The sequence below is a fragment of the Dunckerocampus dactyliophorus genome, chromosome 7 (genome assembly GCF_027744805.1).
Source record: "Dunckerocampus dactyliophorus isolate RoL2022-P2 chromosome 7, RoL_Ddac_1.1, whole genome shotgun sequence".
Taxonomy (NCBI): domain Eukaryota; kingdom Metazoa; phylum Chordata; class Actinopteri; order Syngnathiformes; family Syngnathidae; genus Dunckerocampus; species Dunckerocampus dactyliophorus.
In genome coordinates, this window is record NC_072825.1 from 27600583 (window position 1) to 27623172 (window position 22590).

Here is a 22590-nt window from a genome sequence, read left to right on the forward strand (position 1 = left end):
TCTGGAAAGTCCGACTCTAACCGAAACGGATCAAATAAATTCTTCCCATAAAAAAAATCATGTAAATCCAGTTAATCCGTTCCAGAAAGCCAAAAATGTTACCACAAAACACGTTTTTATAGTTTGACATGCAGAAAACAATTGGAAATGCTTATAAATGATGAATGAAAGGGATACGTGAACATTTAAGGTTTAACATTTAACCTTCACTGAAGACGTGGTTCTTGAGGTGACTGAAAACAGGAAGGTGTTGGTGGTTGATCTCGTTGCCACGTCGTGTCTTTGGGAACAGTCACGTCTTCAGTGAAGGTAAAAGTAACCTTCGACATCATTGGTGTCCCAACCTTTTCCAGCGGGGGCCGCATAGTGAAAAAGGAAAGTGCAACTTTGCCACTTGGATATTTAGTAAAGCAACACATGTAGATATGCTAAGAAGTCATACTGTATATATTTCATAATACTGTATATACCTCATAATATTACAGCTTTTTACCCAACCTCATTTTCTCAAAATTACAACTTTATTTTGTTTAGTTTGTTTCTCATAATATTAAGGCTAATATTACGACATACTATAACATGTTTTTTAATATTTCAACTCTGCTCTACTAGAATGACGTTATTTTCCCTCCTAATATTACAAGTTTATTCTTTTTTATTAAAATTGTGACTTTTTCATGTTAGAATGCAATAAATGCAATAAAATTACACCTCTTTTTTCCCATTTCTGCTGTGTTTTTTTTAAATTTCCCAACTATTTCAACTTTCTTCTTGTAAATGTTATAGATTTTTTTTGTAATATTATGACTTTATTCCCATAATATTTTGATCTTATTACCATATTATTATGACTTTTTTCCAACCAAATTTTCCATAAATGTAATTTTTTTTGTTTATTTCTTATAAATCTTTTAAAAAACATATTTTTTTCTTTTATTTAAGTTTATGCTCCACAAATGATGTTATTTTTCCACATAAAAGTACAACGTTATTCTCTTTTTCGTGTTAGATTACAACTTCTTTCTCTTAATGTTTGGATTTTATTCCTGTAAAATCACTGTTGATTTTTCCATTGTTGCTGTTGTTGTTGGGTTTTTAAAAGTTGTCTTGTTTAATTGTATTTAATAATGCCCCCGGGCCACATGTTGGACACCCCTGCCTGAGATGTTCCCTTTCATTCGTCATTTATATGTGTTCACAATTGTTCCATGCATGTAAAACTATAAAAAACATGCTTTTTGTTAACATTTTTGAGAATCAACCTGTGATGACATCATAGACGGGCAACGCAACTTTCGATTCCGATTTTGTTGTATAGGATGCTAACAAGGAAGGAAGTTTTGTGATAGAAAACCATTAACACGGTTGGACTCATAGGGTGTGTTAATAACACAACAAGACATGCGCCATCTTGTACTCGAAATGGAGAATGAACGCAAACCGAGGCAAAATTGTGGCATAAATTTACGACGTTAACTTGACCGGGGCGGACACTAACCGAGGTTCCACTCTAACTGAAATGCCTTTGTAAAACAGAGCAAAAAAATACAGAAAATGAATAATAATAATGTATAATACTTAATAATATCTAATCATATATGTTATTTAAAATAAATACTTAACATTTTTAGAATATGGTGGTAAATGGGCAATAAAAAAACTCACCTGCTAGGCAAAGAGTGGCCCTCGAGCCACACTTTGCCCCCCCCCCCCTCCCGTGACATAGCGTAACTAGGTTCTTTCTTATGTATATAAACATTTTCCAGACATAAAGTTGAATAAGTAAAAAAAGAATTATAATAAACATGCTAAGCTTCATTTTGTTGTTGTTGCCTACTGCGACAGTATTGGTCCGTGTGTTACGTCACTTCCTGTCAGATGGACTGCGTGATGGCGGCGCCCATGACAGGTTTAGCACATTGACTTCTATCGGAGGTCTGCTTGTTTCTCTTCCACGTTACTGTCATAGAATGTAAATAATAAGAAGGAGTTAGTATACAATAAACAACAATTGAAAACCGGACTAGCAGGTAAATATGTGTGTGGTTTTATTTAGATTACAGGCATAGTTGCGTGTGCATTACTAGCCTGCTATTGCTGGTTAGTGTGCTAGGTGCTAAGTGTCTACGTAAGGTTACATGACGTTTCTGCACAAATGCTTTTTGGGCGCGTTTTTCATTTCTTTTGTATTTCAGACGATGGCTCTTCACAGACTGTCCGCAAGTCTTCGACAAACGGTAAGCTTGCAATTGATAGTTGAGAGCCATGCCGTCTAATGTTAAAACGAGACATTTAGGCTTGTCTCGTCCGGTGTCTATTGATTGAAGTCATTCGCTTGCAGGTAGCGCGTGCCAGGTGGCTTCATACAAGTGGATCAAGCCAGCAGCAGGAGGTTTTGGCGGCAGAGCCAGAACCTGAGCCCTTCTCAGTCTTCAGAACAAATGAGAACGATCCAGTATGTAAAGATGCTCCTCAGGGTGTAGTGGAAGTGCAACATCACTGATTGTGTTCATTATGTTTATGTTTTCGTCATCTTGTGTCTCTTGGTTAGGCTTGCCAGTCTGAGAAACATATTGGACAGTATTACACAATATCATCTGCACAAACCCACACCGTCTTCCCTCATGGCCTCCCCCGCCGCTATCAGCAACAGGTTGGTTTGGTACACAATCATTGTGGCTGCGTTGAATGAGTGGAGGTTGACTTTGCCAGATGATATACATTGAAAAAAGGTTTTAATTGTCATCTGTGTTCCTTTAATGTGGCTAAAAGCTACATTCCCAAAGTGGTGGGGTACACGAACCCGCAGGGGTACGCCAATTGTAATAGGGAGTACGTGAAAAAATAAGAAAAACAATTAGCGCCTACCAATTCCGAGTGCGCCTGAACGCCTCACAGCACAAGGAGAATGGAGCAGAAGGGAGATAGAGCACGAAGTTGGTAATTTGCTCTGTCTATTTATCAGTGCTCATGTCAAACTTGATCAAAATGTCACCATGAAAAATACACATTTTGACCCAGAATTACAATAAAAATAATTGAACCATTAATTATGTTCACTATTTCAAGTTAATTCAGATTTTTGAAGTGTGCCGGAGTAGGGTTACAAGGCTTCAGGTCAGATATCTGAAGAGGTACGCCACTGTAAAAGGTTTGGGAACCACTGCCCTGTTCAATGCATGCAGCAACATTTCAGACCTTGTACGGTTTTCTAAATAAGTGTGTACCTATTAATGTTAGATAACAGTAGGTGCCCGGCATTCGCTGGGGTTATGTTCCAAGACCCCCAGCAAATGCTGAACCTTGAATAATGGACACACTAAAAATGCCTATTTTTGGGGCTGTGAACCTTATAATATGCCAATCACAGTTATTAAACATATTTTTGAAATTCAGTTTTACACATTAAGAAAACAAAATGTACAGTATTAGGGGTGTCCCCATCTATATTGATATCAGATATCGGTCCGATATGTATCGGCCTGCCTCACAATTCTGACATTGGCACTCTGATACAAGCAGTCCGTTTCAGACGCCGCACCAGCACTTCTATCCAGCAGCAGCCCGCCTATCAGCATGCAGAAGCCACATGATCGCATCAACAGCGTGTGCTCGCATGTATAACAAGGAGTAGGAGTGATGTCAGCCGTGTGACTGTGTTTTTCGTTAAAGTCCGAAAAAGATGTTGTGGCTAAGTACAAAAGTTTCCTGTGGTGGCACAGAACCGGGTAAGTTTAACACCAGCAACCCCATCGTGCATTTGAAGAAGGACTTTGGCAGCAACACAGCTTCCCGAAACATCCACCGCTGTTTGACACATTTTCAAAGTGTGACAAACTCTTGAGATGACAAAAAGTCACTGACTGTAACTAAAACTATACGCTGCATGCGTCAAGTAAATGGGTCAGTTTTTCTTATACCTGCTTTTGCTATCTATTATTCTCTGTTTGAGTAACATCACTTGATCATCAAGCCTTTTGTAACATTCCACGCTACTAAACAAATAACAAAAGTACACTAGGTCCACAACTAACGAACACAATTGGTTCCAGACGACCGTTCTTATGTTGAATTGTTCTTAAGTCGCGGAAAAGGTAATATTACCAATGATATAGGTACTACATGTACATGTATACATATACAGTATATGTGTATGTATGTAAATATGAGTTTGGATGCAGTAGTAATATTAAACGAGGATAATTAATGAAAATAACAATAATAAAAATGATATAATAATATGTAATGATAAATGTTATTTACCTTTGAAGAGGAGTGGTCGAGCATACGTCGTCGTGGTGGAGGAGGAGGAGTTATTGGAAAAAAAGGACAAATGGTTGTCGTCGTTAGACTCTTCTAAAAGAGGTAGTGTTCTGTGTGTGGTGTACAATTAAGCAGGCCTATTAACTCTTCATAAACTTTAATCACACATTCTGTCCGGGTTGTACAAGTTAGCTTTCCATTTAGCTTTATCTCCCCAGCGTCTAACTCTTCCTCTGTTGGTCCCATGAGCTCTAACGCTGCCTCTGTTGGTCCCATTAGCAGTGTCACAGTGCCCTCTACTGGTCAAGCATGTACAGTAGCAGTATAAATACTGATTGAGTGACTACAAGGGAAAATAAAATAAAATATAGACCAGTCGGCTTGTGTTCGTACCCGCGAGTGTTCACAAGTCGGATGTTCGTAAGTTGGGGACCTAGTGTATGTATTTGTGCTGATATCGGATCGATATTGGTATTGGACGATATTCAAGGCTGCAATATCTAGGGCCCTATGAAATCTGTTTTATTTTTTCCCAAATTCTGTTTTAATTTTTTAGATTCTGGTTTTTACTTTTTACACTTATTGTACCAGCATAGAGTGTGAGCTTTATTAATGTAGGATATTTTTATGATACCCTTATTTTGTTCATAGAGTTTAGACAATACGCTAGGTCCCCATGGACTAGCAAACATTCGCGGATACGAACACAAGCCGACTGGTCTATTAGTATTTATACTGCTACTGTACATGCTTGACCAGTAGAGGGCACTGTGACACTGCTAATGGGACCAACACAGGAAGAGTTAGACGCTGGGGAGATACAGTGTAAAGCTAAATAGAAAGCTAAATTATACAACCCGGACAGATTGTGTGATTAAAGTTTATGAAGAGTTAATAGGCCTGCTTAATTCTACACCACCCACAGAACACTACCTCTTTTAGAAGAGTCTAACGACGACGACCATTTGTCCTTTTTTTTCAATAACTCCTCCTCCTCCACCACAACGACGTATGCTTGACCACTCCTCTTCAAAGGTAAATAACATTTATCATTACGTATTATTATATCACTTTTGTTACTGTTTTTTTCATTAATTATCCTCGTTTAATATTTCTACTGCATCCAAACTCATAATTACATACATACACATATACTGTATATGTATACACGTACATGTAGTACCTATATCATTGGTAATATTACCTTTTCCCCTACTTAAGAACAATTCGACATAAGAACGGTCGTCTGGAACCAATTGTGTTCGTTAGTTGGGGACTTAGTGTATGTGGCAAACGGTGCTCTTATTTTGAAAGCTGGAAGTGTGTTGTGTGTGTTGAGAATGTGACTTGACGGTTAATGAGCTGGGTGCAAGAATAAACGTGCCTTTTGTCTTTTGAACTCAGAACCTGCACGTCGTTAGCGGGCATTGTAAAAGGCTAGCTTACATTAAAGCGGTAAAACACCACACGGTGGGAACACTCCTCCAGCCTGAGTAGCGCACACACAGCAGCACTAGCATGCTCTGGTAAACTAAACTAAACTAAGGGGCAGGTTAGTGTTTGTGATGAGATCCCGCCATGACTCTGCAGTCCACAGGGGAACTACTTCCCCACACGAACGTTCCTTCTCCTCACGATGACAGCATTTCATTCACATTATGTCACTTTCCGCGAGACTCCGCGTTTAACAGTAAATTTAGTTTTTATTGGCCAATTCCGTGCAATTCCGTTAACGCGGAAATCATAGAGCCCTAAATATTGGAAGTGAAAAAGCTAGACACACCTATCCAGTATACAGAATTGTACTTACACAACGTGCAGTTGCGCAGCATCATGTCTTCGTCAAAGCATCTTCCTGCTGGAAAATGCTGAGTAGACTTTAGTAGAAGTCCAGACTTCGCTGCTGAGACTGCTGCGTGTTTCTCGTGTTTCAGCGTATTAAACAATATTCAATCGTCCATGTAGCAAAGTATATTTCTTAGCATTATCCCCTCATTTGCCACTCGGGGTGAAACGTTGGGCGAACTGAAGTCACGACAGTAGTTTTGGTATGTAGACAAGAAAGCCCCCCTGCAGATAGCACCATCAAACTATTATCTATTGAAGTCACCACAAAAAAAATCTTAGAGTTGAAAGCAGAGAAAAGAAATCCGCACTCATGCGAAGCCGCGAATAGACGCCGATATAGCGATCTGCTGTGCATGGAAAGGAAAGTCGTGTGTGTGCTACTACACAAACAGTGAAGCTATGTTAACACATTGGCCTTTAACTGGTTAAAAACGCCAAAATATATTTAGTATTTGATATGTTTATTTTCAGGTTGAAGTATTTTTAAAAAGATTGACTTGTTTTTGGGAAGCTGGCATTTTTTAGTTATTAGGACCTCACGTCAAGTGTGAGTTTGTTTGTGTCATACACGGTACAAAAAAATAACTCTTCATGAAAATCAATTATGCTGACAATTATAGACCAAACTGATGATAATAAGCAAGTACACCCTGGAAGGTATTTTATGAAAATGATTCTTTTCAGTCAAAAAAAACAGGAGTTATGTGACCATACTGGCCTTGAAAGTGTTGCAATAATATTTGTGTATGTGTATTTCAAGATAAAGCAGTTTTAAAAATGGCCGTGTTTAACAGGGAGGAAATATATTTTTGGAGCAGCTTTGGTGAAGTTGACGTTTTTTTGGCATTAGGGACAAATGGGTGAGGATATTTAATCGTATTCAATAGGTTTCTTACAGAGAGATTTTTCCGCTTTGTGTAGGTGAAGACGTTCAACGAAGCTTCTGTGATGGTGAGGCAGCCCGCTCTGGAGGTCATCACCTGCCTGAAGGAAACTGACGACAGCAAACCTGCGCAGCGATATATGTTCTGTATCCTTAACGTACAACAACATCACGCTAATAGTTCCCATCTTCGGAGGATCCTTAGCGAATTGTTCAGATGGATTAAAGGGCGGTGGCAAGACAATGTCCCTTTGTCACGTCGTGCACTTTTGCTACACGCAGGGATGGCTGGTGCTGCACGTACCTGATGGTGAGATCATTTCAAGGAAAACTTTCTTTCCCTTTTCTGTGCATTCTAAAAATGAGTTAGCATGAGCCAGCTAACATTGCATGTCATGGGAGGTACCTATTTCGACTGTGAGGCCATCTTAAAAAAAAAAACCTCTAACAAGGTTTTATTGTTTCATATACAGGTACATTCTGTGATGATGCATTAAAAGTACATTGGTGAAAACATGTAATACTTACAGTATCTTGCCTTACTTTGATGATTTCAAACATCACCGGAACTTCTTTCCTAGGTGCATTGATTTGCCATAGCTCATAGGAGCTAACGCTACTTCCGTCAACAACAGCAGCATAGAAACAGCGACGGCACTTCCAGTGTCCGCTCTCACTGGGATGGCTGTGTCTTCCAGCACTAGACTTGTGGTCCAGTCCTCAGGTAAAAGATGCTGACAGCAAACGAGCATCTTGTCGAGTCTCCGTAGCGAAATTGAGAGCCAGTAGTATCCACTCTTCCGTCTGTCCTGTTGCAGTGGCTTGAGGCGTTGTGAGTGACGCTGAGACTTCTTTCTTTCTTGTGTTTTCTTTCTTTTCTTGGGAGAATGAACAGAATAAGATTTTCATTGCATAGTATAACTGCCGTTTTACCATGCACGTGACAATAAAACTCTCTTGAATCTTGAATCTTGAGACTAGTGAGGCTTAGCGAGGCGTTGTTACTCTGCTACAAGAACAACATCGCTGTAGCTTGGTTAATACACAGGTCAGTTATGTAAATGGAACACTGTTGGCGTTTTTTTTTCGGGTTTTTTGTTTGGGCCTTATCGTCAAAATAGGTACTTATTGACGTGACGTGACGTGCATTGTTAGCTGGCTCATGCTAACGCACAGGAAAGAAAAAGAAATGCGTGTTCAAGTTTCACACAAGGATTGTGAATGATGGGCAAAATTCCCCCCAAAAAGTTCAGTTTTCCTTTAAAGAGTTCTCAATTCTGTTGTTGCATTTGAGGTGTATGTCTGTGTTCCCCACAGGATCGCAATCTATTTGTGGCTGTGGATTGTGTTGGGGCTTAAATGGTGTTATTTTCTCATTTACATAATTGCCCATGACGCATGTAGCAGAGTTACAATGCCATCAAGTAGCGTTAGCTCCTATAAGCTATGTCAAATCAGTGCGGCTTGGAAAGAAGTTCCGATAATGTTTGAAATCATCAAAATACGGGAAGATACTGTGAGTATTACATGTTTTAACTCTTTAGGCACCAGAGTTTTTTTCATTTTAGACATTACTACAGTATTTCAAAAGGTTGTAGCTTGAAAATGGTTAGCAATAAAGGCATACTGTAAATTAGAAAAATCATCAGTATGACCCAAAGTATATGATGGGAGTAAATGTACTCATCTAATTTGCATATTATGACGTCACCAGGCTCAGAATTTGCCAGATCCCTGTCTCCACGATGAAAATGTCTGATCCACTTGTGATACTCATCATCATCATCGTCGTCATTTACAGCGGGGTCTTGAACACCACTGCTGCCTCCACCGCTGTTATTACTGCTATTATAACATACATAGATACAAGGTGTATATCTATTATGCCTGTGAATATTCTCATTCATCCAGGTCATTGTATTCTCAGGTCATATTTATTTGTTAGTGTATTTTTTGTCTCCTGCGGATCGTACCTCATATGCCGCTATTTCTACGTTGTTTTTTTTTTTTTACGTTCCTGCTACCTGCCTCACCATTAGTGATGTTTTGACAACCCACTATGTCCCCTCCTGCCACCCTGAACACGGTTTAGGTGGACTGTCATGGTGAGCCGACTCGCTGCCGCACGCACAAGGGACTTTCAAGTCTATAAATTGATAAACTTTGCAAAGAAACGCCCACAGATGTCGCTCAGATTGAAGTTACAGATGTCCGCCATCTCCCGGTGTAAAGTATTAACTACATAAGGCACCATTCAACAATATTGCTTGTCGCAATTTTGCGACTTTGGCGCTTAAAGGGCCAATCCCTGTGAGAATGTGTGGTCAATCCTCAAGAGGCAGGTGCACAAACAAAAACCTGTAAACTCTGACAAACTCCAAGCATTGATTATGGAAGAATGGGCTGATTGACAGCGTGCCATGGCGAATTGAATTCAATAAAATGCCTTTGCCAGGGATGAAATACTTGTAATTATACATCAGTATACCACAGTAACAGTCGACAAATATCTGAAAACACTGAAGCAGCAAACTTTTTGAAAACCAGTACTTGTGTCATTCTCAAAACTTTTGTCCATGACTGTACTGTAGTAGTGCTGAGATAACAGCCTTGATTATGGTGGCGTTATGTTGGGTTTTTTCCACTGTGTATAAACTAATCAAAATATCTACTGTAAGTATCTGTCCATTTTTGGCTATAAAGTCACAAAATATGCTTTTGAATTTGGACAAAAGTTGAACGCTCAGCTCGTCATGCATGACATGGCGTGAAACCTCACCATACTGTAAATCACCACTAGTGCGTAGTTGAGCAGCCTTTAGGAGTGACTGCTTTTTCTTTGCCTTTTTTGTGGATTTTCTGCAACACTCTGCGGTGTAAATTTTCGTCAGGATATATTTGCTCTCCATGATTTGCTGAGTTTTTGAGTATGTTTGAGCCCTCTAAAAAGGCCATTCATTTGCTGCAATAACCAGAGTCCTACTAATAATAATAGTAAGTAAAAATAAGAAAAGGCCATTTTAAGCGGGTCCCTTTGTCAATTTATGGAACTTCTTAGCATGTCTTGACACACATTGATGTGATTTTTGCATGTTTCATTAAAATGGATTAAAATGTGAATATACAAGTGGCTCCCACATCCTTAGATTTTTCTACAAAAGTTTGGCCAACCCTGGTCCATCTTACAGCTTTGTGTGTGTGTGTGTGTGTGTGTGTGTGTGTGTGTGTGTGTTTGTGTGTGTGTGTTTTCTCCCTGCAGCCCACAGCTGGGTGAAGAACTGCAAGGAGCTGCTGCCGTCGTCCTTTAGCACCTCTCGCTTCGACCAGCCTTTACAAGCCACCAAGTGGTTGACCAACTTCAGAATCACCAACGAGCCCTTTCTTTCCAAGGTGAGCGAGCGCGCCGTTCTCAGCACGGCTCTTGATTAACGGGATGGACAGCGTTCGCATTGAGAGACACTTTAGCACATCTGCGCACAGCAGTTGAGGTCACATGCTGATGATGCACATAAAGCGGCAGGCGCTCCATGGCAGCTGCATGGCAAGATGGGCTCAAATATTTAATGGCCTTTTAATGGGAGGCATTACCTCCCAGTACTTTATAGCGTACTTCAGTAAATTGAAATGTAATCACTGAAATCAACATCATAAATCTTACTGGGTTTAATATTAAATGTGTAATTCAATACATACTCCTGCACCATCTATTTGTATTTGGTATCAACTATATTATTTTGTTCCCCACATTTGGCAAAAATGGTCAAAACATCACAGTACGATGACTTTTTATTACTTAAATGGGCTTTTAGCTGGGAATTACACAAAAGTAGCACTTTTTTTTTTTTTACTTGACAAATTATCAAATGACGGACAATTATTATAAAAATTGCCCCATTCTGAGAGATACAGCCAACATCTCATCAAATATACTGGTTACTTATTTTATTTGTAGTTTGATAATAAACTTCTAATGTTCCGAACAAAAGATGGTTAATTTAAAAAAGTCATAATTATACAAGAGTTCTCAGCATTGTTACAATATTACAAAAAATGTCATTTAAAAATTTCGCTCGCTCGTTTATCGATGTTAGTTGGTTCCAGGGCCAACGTGATGAGTGAATTTCCGCAAAGCCGGATTTCTTCTATTCTAATCGACTTTTGCAGGCTTTTACACTTGTGCATTTCTAATAACAAAATAAATACAAATAAATTGATGCCATCAATACAATTAATACATTCATCAAATCTTAATATTACAAGGAAAAGATTATAATTTAACGAGAATGAGGTCATAATTTTGCAAAAAAGTCATAATTTTAAATGAATAAAGTCTTAATATGAGAATTAAGTTGTAATATTAGCAATATTGCGCAAGGAAAACATTCTAATCACCTCTGCATTTAGAGCAGGGGTTGTCACATACTGTAATACCAATTTCCAGTGGTCATTAAGTCGTGACCCTCTTTTTTTTTTTTTTTAGTTTTATTTATATGTATAATTTTTTTGTTATGTTTAATATTTTGTAATACTTTTAAGTCAAACCAAACAAATGTATACTGTATGTTTTTTCAAATCTTTTGAAACATTAAATCACATTTGGGCAGTTACATGTCCAAAGTGAATTTTACAGGAATTTACGAAGGCATTTTATTAAGGAAATGAGGAGAAACATAACTGTATCCATACAAATAATGCATAACATCGAATTAAATATAAATTGCGATTTTCTGGCGACCAGTCCAGGATGTACCCCGCCTCTTGCCCAAAGTCAGCTGGGATAAGCTCCAGCATACCCCCGTGACCCTAATGAGGATAAGCAGCATAGAAAAAAAATGAATATCTAAAACGCACCAAATAAGATCACAAAATCAGATATTTCACCTATAACTGTCCAAAGATGACTCAAATATTGCTCAGTTTTAATCGATTATAGCTAGGGATGTCCCGATCCGATCTTCAGGCTGCGGATCGGCTGCCAATCCGCTGTATTTTGAAGATCGGATAATATCGGCTTTTTCCATGAGATCTGCTGATCCGGTTGCCGTGTAACGTTCGTAACTCTGGGCCACTCTCCAACATGGTGGCTGCGGTAATGCGCCTCAAAGCTGGTTGCCACTTAACTCCCGCCACCTGCAAGAAGAAGAAAACACAACACCAGGATGCAGACATGTCCACGGTGTACCGTGGTGCATTTACTTTCACGTTGGACGTTGGATATTGGGCTCCGTAGCTACAGTGGTAGTTGCCCCTCACTACTGCTCCAGTGTTCTCAGCGCGCCGCAAATTTATGCAATGCCCCAAATAAATACCAACATGAATGGTGAATAAAATAAACACTTAACAATTCATTCTGTACCATTTTGCAATGCAACTCCACGAGTGACAGGCGGCTACAAGCGGTAACAACATATCACACAATGACGAACACTGTCCAGCCAATGATTACATTTATTTTTACTTATGCAGCCAATCAATGCATTAACACCGCGTTACATAGTACATGTTTTCCAGGTTAGCGTATAGCTAATAGGGCAGCGGACTTAAGGGAGCCTCAGGCTGCTAGCTGTAACCCATGTTATGGCGAAAGAAGTGTGTGGCAGGACCACATGATATGATTACACACCAAGCCAAAGCGGTGCTGGATCTCGGTGTGACTTTTATTTTTCAACTGAGAAAGGGCTGCTCAGAAAAATGTGCTGCAAAGCTAAAGTAGCAAGTGTGGACTGAATGTCATGTGTAGCTTAACCGTGCATGTAGTACTAGCGTGATTTTATTTATTTATTTACCGGTATTTATGCATTTATTTATTTATTTTCTTCCCTGTGTGCTTTTATTTTGATGGCCGGTTTTACCGGAAACATTAAGTTTTACGCCAAATTTTCTCGAGTGTTGCGAAGAGACCAGAAGATATTTTTTATTTTTTTGGTTGACATTTTTAAATTACATTTTTTTATTTAGACAAAAGTAAACATGCACAGCAAATATGGCATCAATTTCAAATTTCCTGGATGAAATAGTGCCACAACAGACTGCTGCAAAACAGAAAGGAAATTAAAGTACAGTGTTCCCTCATTTAACGCGGGGGTTAGGTTTTAAAAAATACCAGTGATAAGTGAAATCCATGTAGTAGAAGTTGATTTTTTTCCTGTTTTTTATAAATGTTTTTTCGTTCATTATATATTTTTTTGTTTTCAGGATTTATTTTTGTTTGTTTTTTTATTTACAGTATTAGTTTTTTTGTTTACAGGATATGTTTTTTCATTTGTTCTATATGTTTAAAGACTGTAAAACCCCTCACCACACACTTTATACACTTCTCTCACACATGAGAAAATACTGTATATATGTTGTACATACAAAGGGCCTTGAAATCGCGGATCACGCCTTGGTCCATTGCCTGAATCAGCGATGTAGTGTTTCCAAAATAAGCTTGTCTCATCCATATTAAAAACTTGTTTAGGCTTATATCCCCCTTCCTCGATGATGGCTTTAAATTTGTTTATGTATGCCGCTGCCCCGGCATCCGCAGAGGCGGCCTCTCCATGGTCTTGTTGCGGACAGTTACAGCCCTTTTTGCATCCTTGTTCAAATGTATTGCTGCTGTCGTCCTTATGTTATTTTCCTCCTTCTTAATGGTACGAACCGAAGATTAATTTATTCCGTAATGGCACCCTACAGCTGCGTAAGTTCTACCTTCCTTCAGCATGTCCAGAATTCCAAGTTTTTCTTGGAATTTCTTTCTCTGCCTTTTGAGTGCAACTGCAGGCGCCTTTGTTGGTGCAGAGGGTTTAGTCGACATTGTGAGTTTTGTCGAGGAGAAAACATGCAAACATACAGCACGAAAGAGCCACACTGTTAGTGATCGAACAGTTATGTAAATTAGGCAAGCTGAACGCATTCTGTACTATACAGGACACATGGCATGGAGATTGATTGATGGTCTACGGTCCCTTAGCCAGTCGGGACGCAGAGGACAATGCGTATTCTCCCTTAGCGAATCAGGACGCAGAACACAATGTGTTCATACACTGTTTAAAAAAAAAAAAAAAAAAAGGGATGCTACACTGACAAGACTATAAAACAAATCGGATCGGATCAGAAGCCAAAAAATGTGAATTGGGACATTCCTAATTATAACTGTCACATATTTGAATGTAATTTTGTACTTGCTGTGTGCAACCCACCCAGAATGGGTCCGCAACCCACCAGTTGAGAATGGCTGATTTAGAGCATTTGCTATGCCTGTATTGGAAAAGGGGTGTGAAGAATTTTTGGACATGTACGTATGATAACATTTGACAAATAAAAAATAAATAGTTTCCCCCCAAATTGGTCATCAGTATGGATCATTTAGGCCTTAACTGTATACAGGTAGGTGGTACAATACATGTTTTATTGGGCTAAAAATAATTGTGAAAGTCTTTATCTTTGTTTTATGAGCCATTTAAAAGTTAGTCAAATGTCTTCTGCAGGAAGTCACATTAAAACATATCAACTTGGACCATTTCCCTCCTTCCAGATAACCACAAAGCAGCGCTACGTGTGGACCAAGAGAGAATTCACGGAGGAGGGAAGACCCCTTGGAGAGCTGGTGGATCAGGTTAGTTTGCATCATCTTAAACATTTCTTTCATGTTACGTTCCAAGACTGAATGCTGTCAACATTTTTTTACAAAGTTATATAAGTAATATGAAAATAAGAGTCTTCATTTATAATATGAAAATAAATTTGCGATATGAGGGGAAACATTTTTTTTTCATTGGACTACATTTGCAATAGATTTGTAATTATAAAAAAATCTGTGGTTGCGGGGGTATGCTGGAGACTATATCAGTTGACAGTTGTACACCCCGTACTGGTCGCCAGCCAATGGCAGGGCACATATAGACAAACAAGCATTCACACTCACATTCATACCGATGGACAATTTAGAGTCTCCAATAAACATAACATAAATGTTTTTGGAATGTGGGAGGAGTACCCGAAGAAAACCTACGCATGCACAGGAAGAACATGCACACTCCACACAGAGATGCCCAACGGAGATTGGAATTTATCCATCCTAGACTAACTATTTACTGGAAAAGGAGAGAAATAATAATTCCGTTTCTAAAACATTACTAAGACTACAATTACATATTGCATTATGTTGATGGCTGTGCATTTATAAATCCTAAACGTAGACAGGCTGACTAGAAATAAGACACATATTCTTTGCAAGATATTGTTTTTGCAGTGTTCAAAGTAAAATGAAGACACCTTCTGTAGTGAAACACATTACACTCAACTGAGTGAGTGAGACACACACTTCATTGTTCCCAGCGCTGTGTTTTTGCAGATGAAATAAACCCTGTATGAAGTTACGTCACCATCGTAATAAACTGCCACACATTCGCCAGTAGTCATAATTACGAGAAAGCTAGCCCTCCACACGGCTAATATTATGTTAGTAAACTTAATCTCACCGATTTACGCTATGCTTGGTTACATTAAAACGCTCGATTACATAACCTAAAACACAACTTTGGCACACACACAGCCGCACTCCGCTAAACCAAGTTAACCCAGCAGGTTTACACTGGCCATTGATGTGAGCTCACGCTCCGTAAAGAGTGTCTTCGCTGACCTGCTTCAGGAAGGGGCTTGTTAGTGTTTGTGAGGACATGCCGCTATGAATGAGCGGTCCGCTGGTGAAATATTTCCACACACAAACGTTCCTTCTCCTCGCAATTACAGCATTTCATTCACAACATGTCAATCAATACCCGTGAGATTCCGTGTTTAACAGTAGATTCCATGTTTATTGGTCAATTCCACAATTCCGTTAACGCGGAAATTATAGGGCCCTATTCAATTCAATCGGTGACATTAGCGTTAGCTCAGTTATTTTTTGTAATTGAGGCACCTGAATTATTCGAGGAATCGTTGCACCCCTAAAATACAGTCATTTTGCTAGAATAAAGTTGTAATTTTTCTCAAAAAATAATATTACTACAAGGTGCTTTTATTACATTTTTTCTGTGAATAAAGTTGTAATCTTACCAAAAACAATTGTACAAAGAAAGAGGTAATTTTTTTTAGCTGAGGAATGGTGAGAAACCGCAAATTATGGAAACACCCACAATATATTTGACACACTAAACAAGTGGTTCTCTACTGGTTTGGCTGCAGGACCCACTATCACCCTCCAATGACAAGCGCTGACCCAAATTGCGGAAATGTTACATTTATTCATTTACATTTTAAATGTAAAAAGACTGCCTTGAGGGCGCTAACTTTTGAAGGTGTTGCAAGCATTATATCCCACCCTCTTCATGCTCCGATCACATAAGCTGCGCCCCAGGTGACACAAGCGCTGGCGGAGTCATTTTGGGCCAGTTGCAAACAGTCCCATCAGCAGTGTACTACAGCAACAGTGACTTACCCCCCAATTGGTCCCGTGAGTCCAGTTCTGGTCAAAGATCAGTGACGAGTAAAGGAGTTCCTTTAGTTGCTGGGGTCATTTAAGTAAAGAGTTTGGCTTCTCAAAACAATGTGTTCAAAAGGGTAATACATTTGCGTCACAAAAATGTCTCCTCAAAAAAAAATTAGACCTCAAAACGCTCAACGTTATATTTGTCACCCGCCGTATCCCTGCACAGAGTCGCCTGTGCATTCACGTGTATGTGATGAAGACGCTTGCGGTAATGCCACTCTTCTTCACGACGGAGCGCCGTGGCCATCTTGTTTACGTATGTGTTCCACTGTGGAGGAAGATGCGGGTGTCTTCATCACAAACACATGAATGCACAGGTGACAGTGCGCAAGGATACGCACAAAATATAACGCAGAGCATTTTGTAGCCGGTACTAAGATTCTGATTCTCCCGGGATTGTTCACATTTTTTTATTTCGATTCCAAGTTTCAATGCCCACGTCGGCGACCAGAAGAAATAGCTGCAAGCACCAACGAAGAGGAAGCAGCTCAAAAGTTTGGCTTAACTTCATTAAAAAATAAAAAGAAGTGGTCGGCTCAGTGCAACACAATGATATCATGCAAAGGAGGATGCACGTCCAACATGACCAACACTGTCAGACTGAACTCCAAACTGAAACCAGCAAAATGCAATAAAATGGAGAGCAGTGAAGCGTACAAGTGTATTCAGCAGTCAAATTGCATGCTGAGTATGACTAATTTATACATGTTGGCAGGTCTGCACTAATATTGAAAGTCCTCCCTGCTTCTCACGCTCCTGTGGCAGTTCGCCGAAACCATGGGGGCCCGCCCCACTATTTGAGAAGCACTACTCTAAGCAGTTAGAATCAGTTAAGTCAAACGATAAGTCATGTCATGCCAACACTGAGGGAATTCAAGTTGAATGCTCTGATACAGTATTTTCAGTGGTGTGAAAAAGTGTTTGCCCCTTCTTGGTTTTTATCTCTTATTCTTATATAGGAGCATGTGCTTACAAAAGGCATGCTGAACATGGCTGAAGACAACACAGGACTGCTTCCAAAATAAAACACACTCTTTTTAATGCACACCAAACGCTAATATACAAATAACAGTTTTGTCAGTAATGGTTTTTCTCATATAACCCGTGCCAAAGCAAAGGACAATGGAAAAAAAGTAGTACACGGTCTTGTGGTGCAATTCTCAAGTACAAAAAAAAAATATTGTGGCGTCATCATTGTTTTAAAAGTACAAATAGTGACCAAAAGTGACACACAAAAAACAACAGCAAGAAAACAACTAAAAAACAAAGTACAACTGTTTTTTTGTTTATCAAAAGAAAATAATTAAAAACCAACAACTGGACTTAAAACACAACTTGTTTCAGTGTTTCTTTATGCTTAAACTACTGTGGGTCAGGGTAGGCTGCCTCATATACACGCTGGTACTTCTGTACTTCACCTGTGAGGATCTCCTGCTCATCTGCCATTTTTTCCGTGTGTCTGCGTCCGCGTAATTGGAAAAATGTGGAAGTTCGCGGAGCGGGAATTTTCCACATGAAAAGGGCCACTCGAGGGGGCGTGGGTGTGAAAATGACGTCATTTGTCCGCACGGAGCCACATGGATCTCGCAGACGCTTCAGTCAGCAAGGACTAAGCGGTAGCTGAGTAACGTGGAGGTATTGGAATTCAGAGCATGTGTTTTTCACCGCCTTAAAACTCCATGCAGTTGACAGGTTGGTGTTCGTGGCACAAAATAAGGACGTCCTCTAAATCCTAAAAAAATACTCTAATTCAATTTAAAGTATTTTTGAGTTGCTGACATTTAAAAATTTCCTCTTAAACCGGGCACTCCTTCATATTTTGTTCTTTTGTTATTAGTTGAGGATTTGAGCATAGCTAAAGGTTTGTTATAAAAAACAAAAAAAGATTATATTTTACTTTTTCTATATTTATTTCAAAAAGAGAATGGCCTGCTTTATTTAGGGGCTATTTTTACATAAGATTATTTTATGTGCATCTTGTCATGAAGCTTTAAAATGACAAAAAAACATCCTCATGTTAAGTATTTATTTTAATAAAACAACTTGACACACATATTTGGCTTTGATTTTGTCTAAACTCACTTTGCTTAAAAAATATTGGGGGAGGAATCACTTTTTCACACAGGGCCATATAGGTTTTTTTTTTTTTTCCCCCTCCCTTAATAGAATAAGAGAATAAAAATAAGAGATAAGAAACACTTTTTCACGCCACTGTGTATGGTGTTGGAATTGCACTGCTGTTGATGTGTTCAGGTCAGAAGAAAGTTATAAAAGAGCATCAGACTGTGGGGACGCTATTGTGCCTTCGTCTGCTGTCATAACAGAGAGGGGTGGCTTGACATGGTGCGCATTTGTTAATTGTGCAAAAAATTTGGTGGAGTTAATGAAAGAAATTAGTTACCGCCGTTAAAATGCTATTTTTGACAGTCCCAGTTTTAATACAACATGTGATTGTGGATACCACCATTTTTGTTAGTGTTCTAGTAATAAGCTTATTTCATTAGTTTGGGTTGAAAAAATGAAAATAAAAATGAGTAGCTCTCTGTCATTTTCATTTTTTTAAAATAACAAAAGGTGGATCACGGGTCTTTGCGTGTGCCACCCCTACCCCAATGAATGCACCTCATGTTCTAGTCTGTACTATTCGCTGCAGTGTTTCTGGGCAACTTTGTCAAGCTTGAGGGGAAGGACATGGAAAACAAATGCAGTGAGAAATTTGAATTGCAAAAAATCCGCAGTTTGGGTTGTCGCTTGTCATTAAGGGGCTGATGGTGTGTCCTGCAGCCAAACCAGTTGAGAACCACTGCTGCTCTCAATCCTATAATATGCCTCTCACAACTAGTAAACACATTTAAATTCACTTTTCCATATTAAGAAACAGCTGTAGTTACAGTATTGCACTTCCCCATAGGAATGAATGTGAGTGTGAATGGTTGTTTGTCTATATGTGCCCTGCCATTGGCTGGCGACCAGTCCAGTGTGTGCCCTGCCAAAGTCAGCTGGTAGGCTCCAGCATACCCCCGTGACCCTAGTGAGGACAAGACTTATGAAACGTGCTGTCACGCAACATCAAAGGATAATGTTGACAGAGTTAAGTGGTGATACTGCTGTATCACAAGCAGATACCTCCATCCTGAAAATAATGTCACAAAATGCATGAATCTCCTTGGATCTCCTTTATTTTTTTTTAACTGTAGGGCATCTCTCGTGTGAAGAGCAGCAGCGACGTGGTGGGGGCGGTGATGAAGGAGCTGAGGATGCAGAGCGGACAGCCGGGCAGCGCCTTCCGTCTGGCTGTAGCTGTGGACGGCGTCAACGCCCTGTGGGGGCAGTCCACCATCAAGAAAGAGGACAAGAGCGTGGTGAGCACCAAATCTACTTGCGACTTTATCACTGAAGCTTCACATCCTCACGTGCTGGTATGCTTCTCACCAGGTGGATCCCGAGGAGCTGACTTTGATTTATAACCTGAGGAAGCTGATGAGGAACGACTGGGTGAGGACAACAACCACAATGAAATGTATAAATTTATATTTGCTTCTATCCCATTCTTACCTTTCTCTTCTTTTAGACGGGAGGCGCCATCATTACCACTCTTTCCTACACGGGCGCTGTCTACCCTCCCAAAAATGCCTACCTACCTCAAGAGCTGCTGGGAGAGGTCAGAGGTCATTTGTGCTGCATTTGGGCTGAGTTGGTTGATTTGTTTCTAACATTAAACACAGAAAATAACAAGCGCTCAACCTGGAGAAACAACATTATGTATAACAAACATACAGTCATGGAAAAAATGATTAGACCACCCTTGTTTCTTCAGTTTATTGATCCATTTTGATTATTGATATAGCTCATAAGAGTTTAATTTAAGAGCTGATATCTACCAACTTCCATGCATGAAGAGCTGTAGCATTGTACTGCCGAAAAATGGAACTCTTATGAGCTATTTTTGTTGTTATTGTTATATTTGTCCAAACAAAGGTACCTTTAGTTGTATCAGGCATTAAAACGAACAAGAAACTTAAACAGTGGTCTAATCATTTTTTCCATGACTGTACAGTGTTGTGTGCGCACACACACACACACACACACACACATAATTGTATGACTTTTAAGTTTGTAATATGAAAGTAAATTTTGCATGTGAGGGGGAAAAAACAGAATTTTACCAGATTGTACTTGTATTTGGAATAAAATCATCACATTATTGAAAAAGATATTCTTGATCTTACAAAAAAAATCTTTATATTACTTATTTTGTGAAAATAAAGTTGTAATCTTACAAACAAAAATTGTAATATTACTAGTAAAAGGTAATTTTATGAGATTTTGTTGTGAGAATAAAATGGTTATCTTACAAAAAAAATCATAATACCAGAAAAAGTTAATTTTATTACTTTTTTTGTGAGACTAAAGTTGTAATCTTACAAAAAATAATTGTCATTCAGCCACATTGGAGGGTTTTCCAGCATGAAGCGCCTTTTTAAGGTCATGCCTCAATAGGATTCAGGTCAGGACTTTGACTAGGCCACTCCAAAGTCTTCATTTTGTTTTTCTTCAGCCATTCAGAGGTGGACTTGCTGGTGTGTTTTGGATCATTGTCCTGCTGCAGAACCCAAGTTGGTTTCAGCTTGAGGTCACCAACAGATGGCCGGACATTCTCCTTCAGGATTTTTTGGTAGACAGCAGAATTCATGGTTCCATTTATCACAGCAAGTCTTCCAGTTCCTGAAGCAGCAAAACAGCCCCAGAACATCACACTACCACCACCATATTTTACTGTTGGTATGATGTTCTTTTTCTGAAATGCAGCGTTACTTTTATGCCAGATGTAATGGAACACACACCTTCCAAAAATTTCAACTTTTGTTTCCTCAGACACAGTATTTTCCCAAAGGTCTTGCGGATCATCAAGATGTTATTCGACAAAATTGAGATGAGCCTTAATGTTCTTTTTGTTCAGCAGTGGTTTTGGTCTTGGAACTCTGCTATGCAGGCCGTTTTTGCCCAGTGTCTTTCTTATGGTGGAGTCATGAACACTGACCTCAACTGAGGCAAGTGAGGCCTGCAGTTCTTTAGATGATGTTGTGGGGTCTTTTGTGACCTCTTGGATGAGTCATTGCTGTGCTGTTGGGATCATTTTGGTTGACCGGCCACTGCTGGGAAGGTTCTCTACTGTTCCATGTTTTCACCATTTGTGGATAATGGCTCTCACTGTGGTTCGCTGGAGTCCCAAAGCTTTAGAAATGGCTTTATAACCTTTTCCAGACTGATAGATCTCAATTAATCTCCGTTAAGTTATGTTATGTTATGTCAAGTTATGGTTTCACACCACGGTATATGTATAAACTGTAATAAAAGAAAAGAAAAATCATTTTACATTTTAAGAATCAGGACATAATTTTGTGAAAACGATGTCATTTCATTTTCAGTAAAAATGATCAAGAATCAAATGGTCCGAAAATATTTTCAGAAAATAAACTTACAAATAATGAGAATCTAATGTAAAGTATGGAAGTTTCTATGGACTCATTGTCTTTTATGTTTACCTTCCACCTGTGCTGAAGTGGAGAATGGTGTGAAGGAAGTTTAAATATTAGTTGATGGTAATATTTTTGGTGTTGCTAAATTCTGCCTACTTCTTTTCAGAGAGGATTTGACAACATGGATCCGTTTATCCCGGTGTCAGTGCCCTATTACAATGACAAAGAGTTTGAGAGCTGCTATCTGTACTACATGGACCGCAATTGGCTGCAACATCCCAAGAGTAAGAATCACTGCTCACACTGCCAAGTACAGTATCTAGTGTGGTTTTATCATTTATTATTTGGGATTTCCTTTTCAGGCCGAACAGAGGAGGGCAAGAAAGAACTTCTCTTTTTGACCGACAGGAATCCTTCGCTTGTGGACAGAATTTGCGCCTTCCTATGAAGTCTCAGACCTCAATACAAATGTCACACTTAAAAGATCATGCAGAAACTCAATATTCATGTCTGTCTGTATTCATGTGTTTCTGTAAATTATTCATTCATCATATTTGCTAATAAAATATATGTAAGTTTTTTTTTTATTATGCTGTTTTAATGCAAGCTCAACTCTGCAGTAGGGGTGTCCAAAGTGCGGC

General features: G+C 39.2%; 1 protein-coding gene across 1 annotated transcript; it reads left to right on the forward strand.

Annotated features, from left to right (window-relative positions):
* Positions 1-1882: 1882 nt before the first annotated feature.
* dap3 (death associated protein 3) lies at positions 1883-22527 on the forward strand. Its single transcript, XM_054781806.1, has 13 exons — positions 1883-2030; positions 2196-2237; positions 2342-2455; positions 2552-2653; positions 7033-7141; positions 7212-7304; positions 10254-10384; positions 14514-14594; positions 19667-19831; positions 19905-19964; positions 20041-20130; positions 22116-22233; positions 22312-22527. The coding sequence occupies exons 2-13, from the start codon at positions 2199-2201 to the stop codon at positions 22395-22397; spliced, it is 1188 nt and encodes a 395-aa protein (XP_054637781.1). The 5' UTR covers positions 1883-2030; positions 2196-2198; the 3' UTR covers positions 22398-22527.
* Positions 22528-22590: the final 63 nt, after the last annotated feature.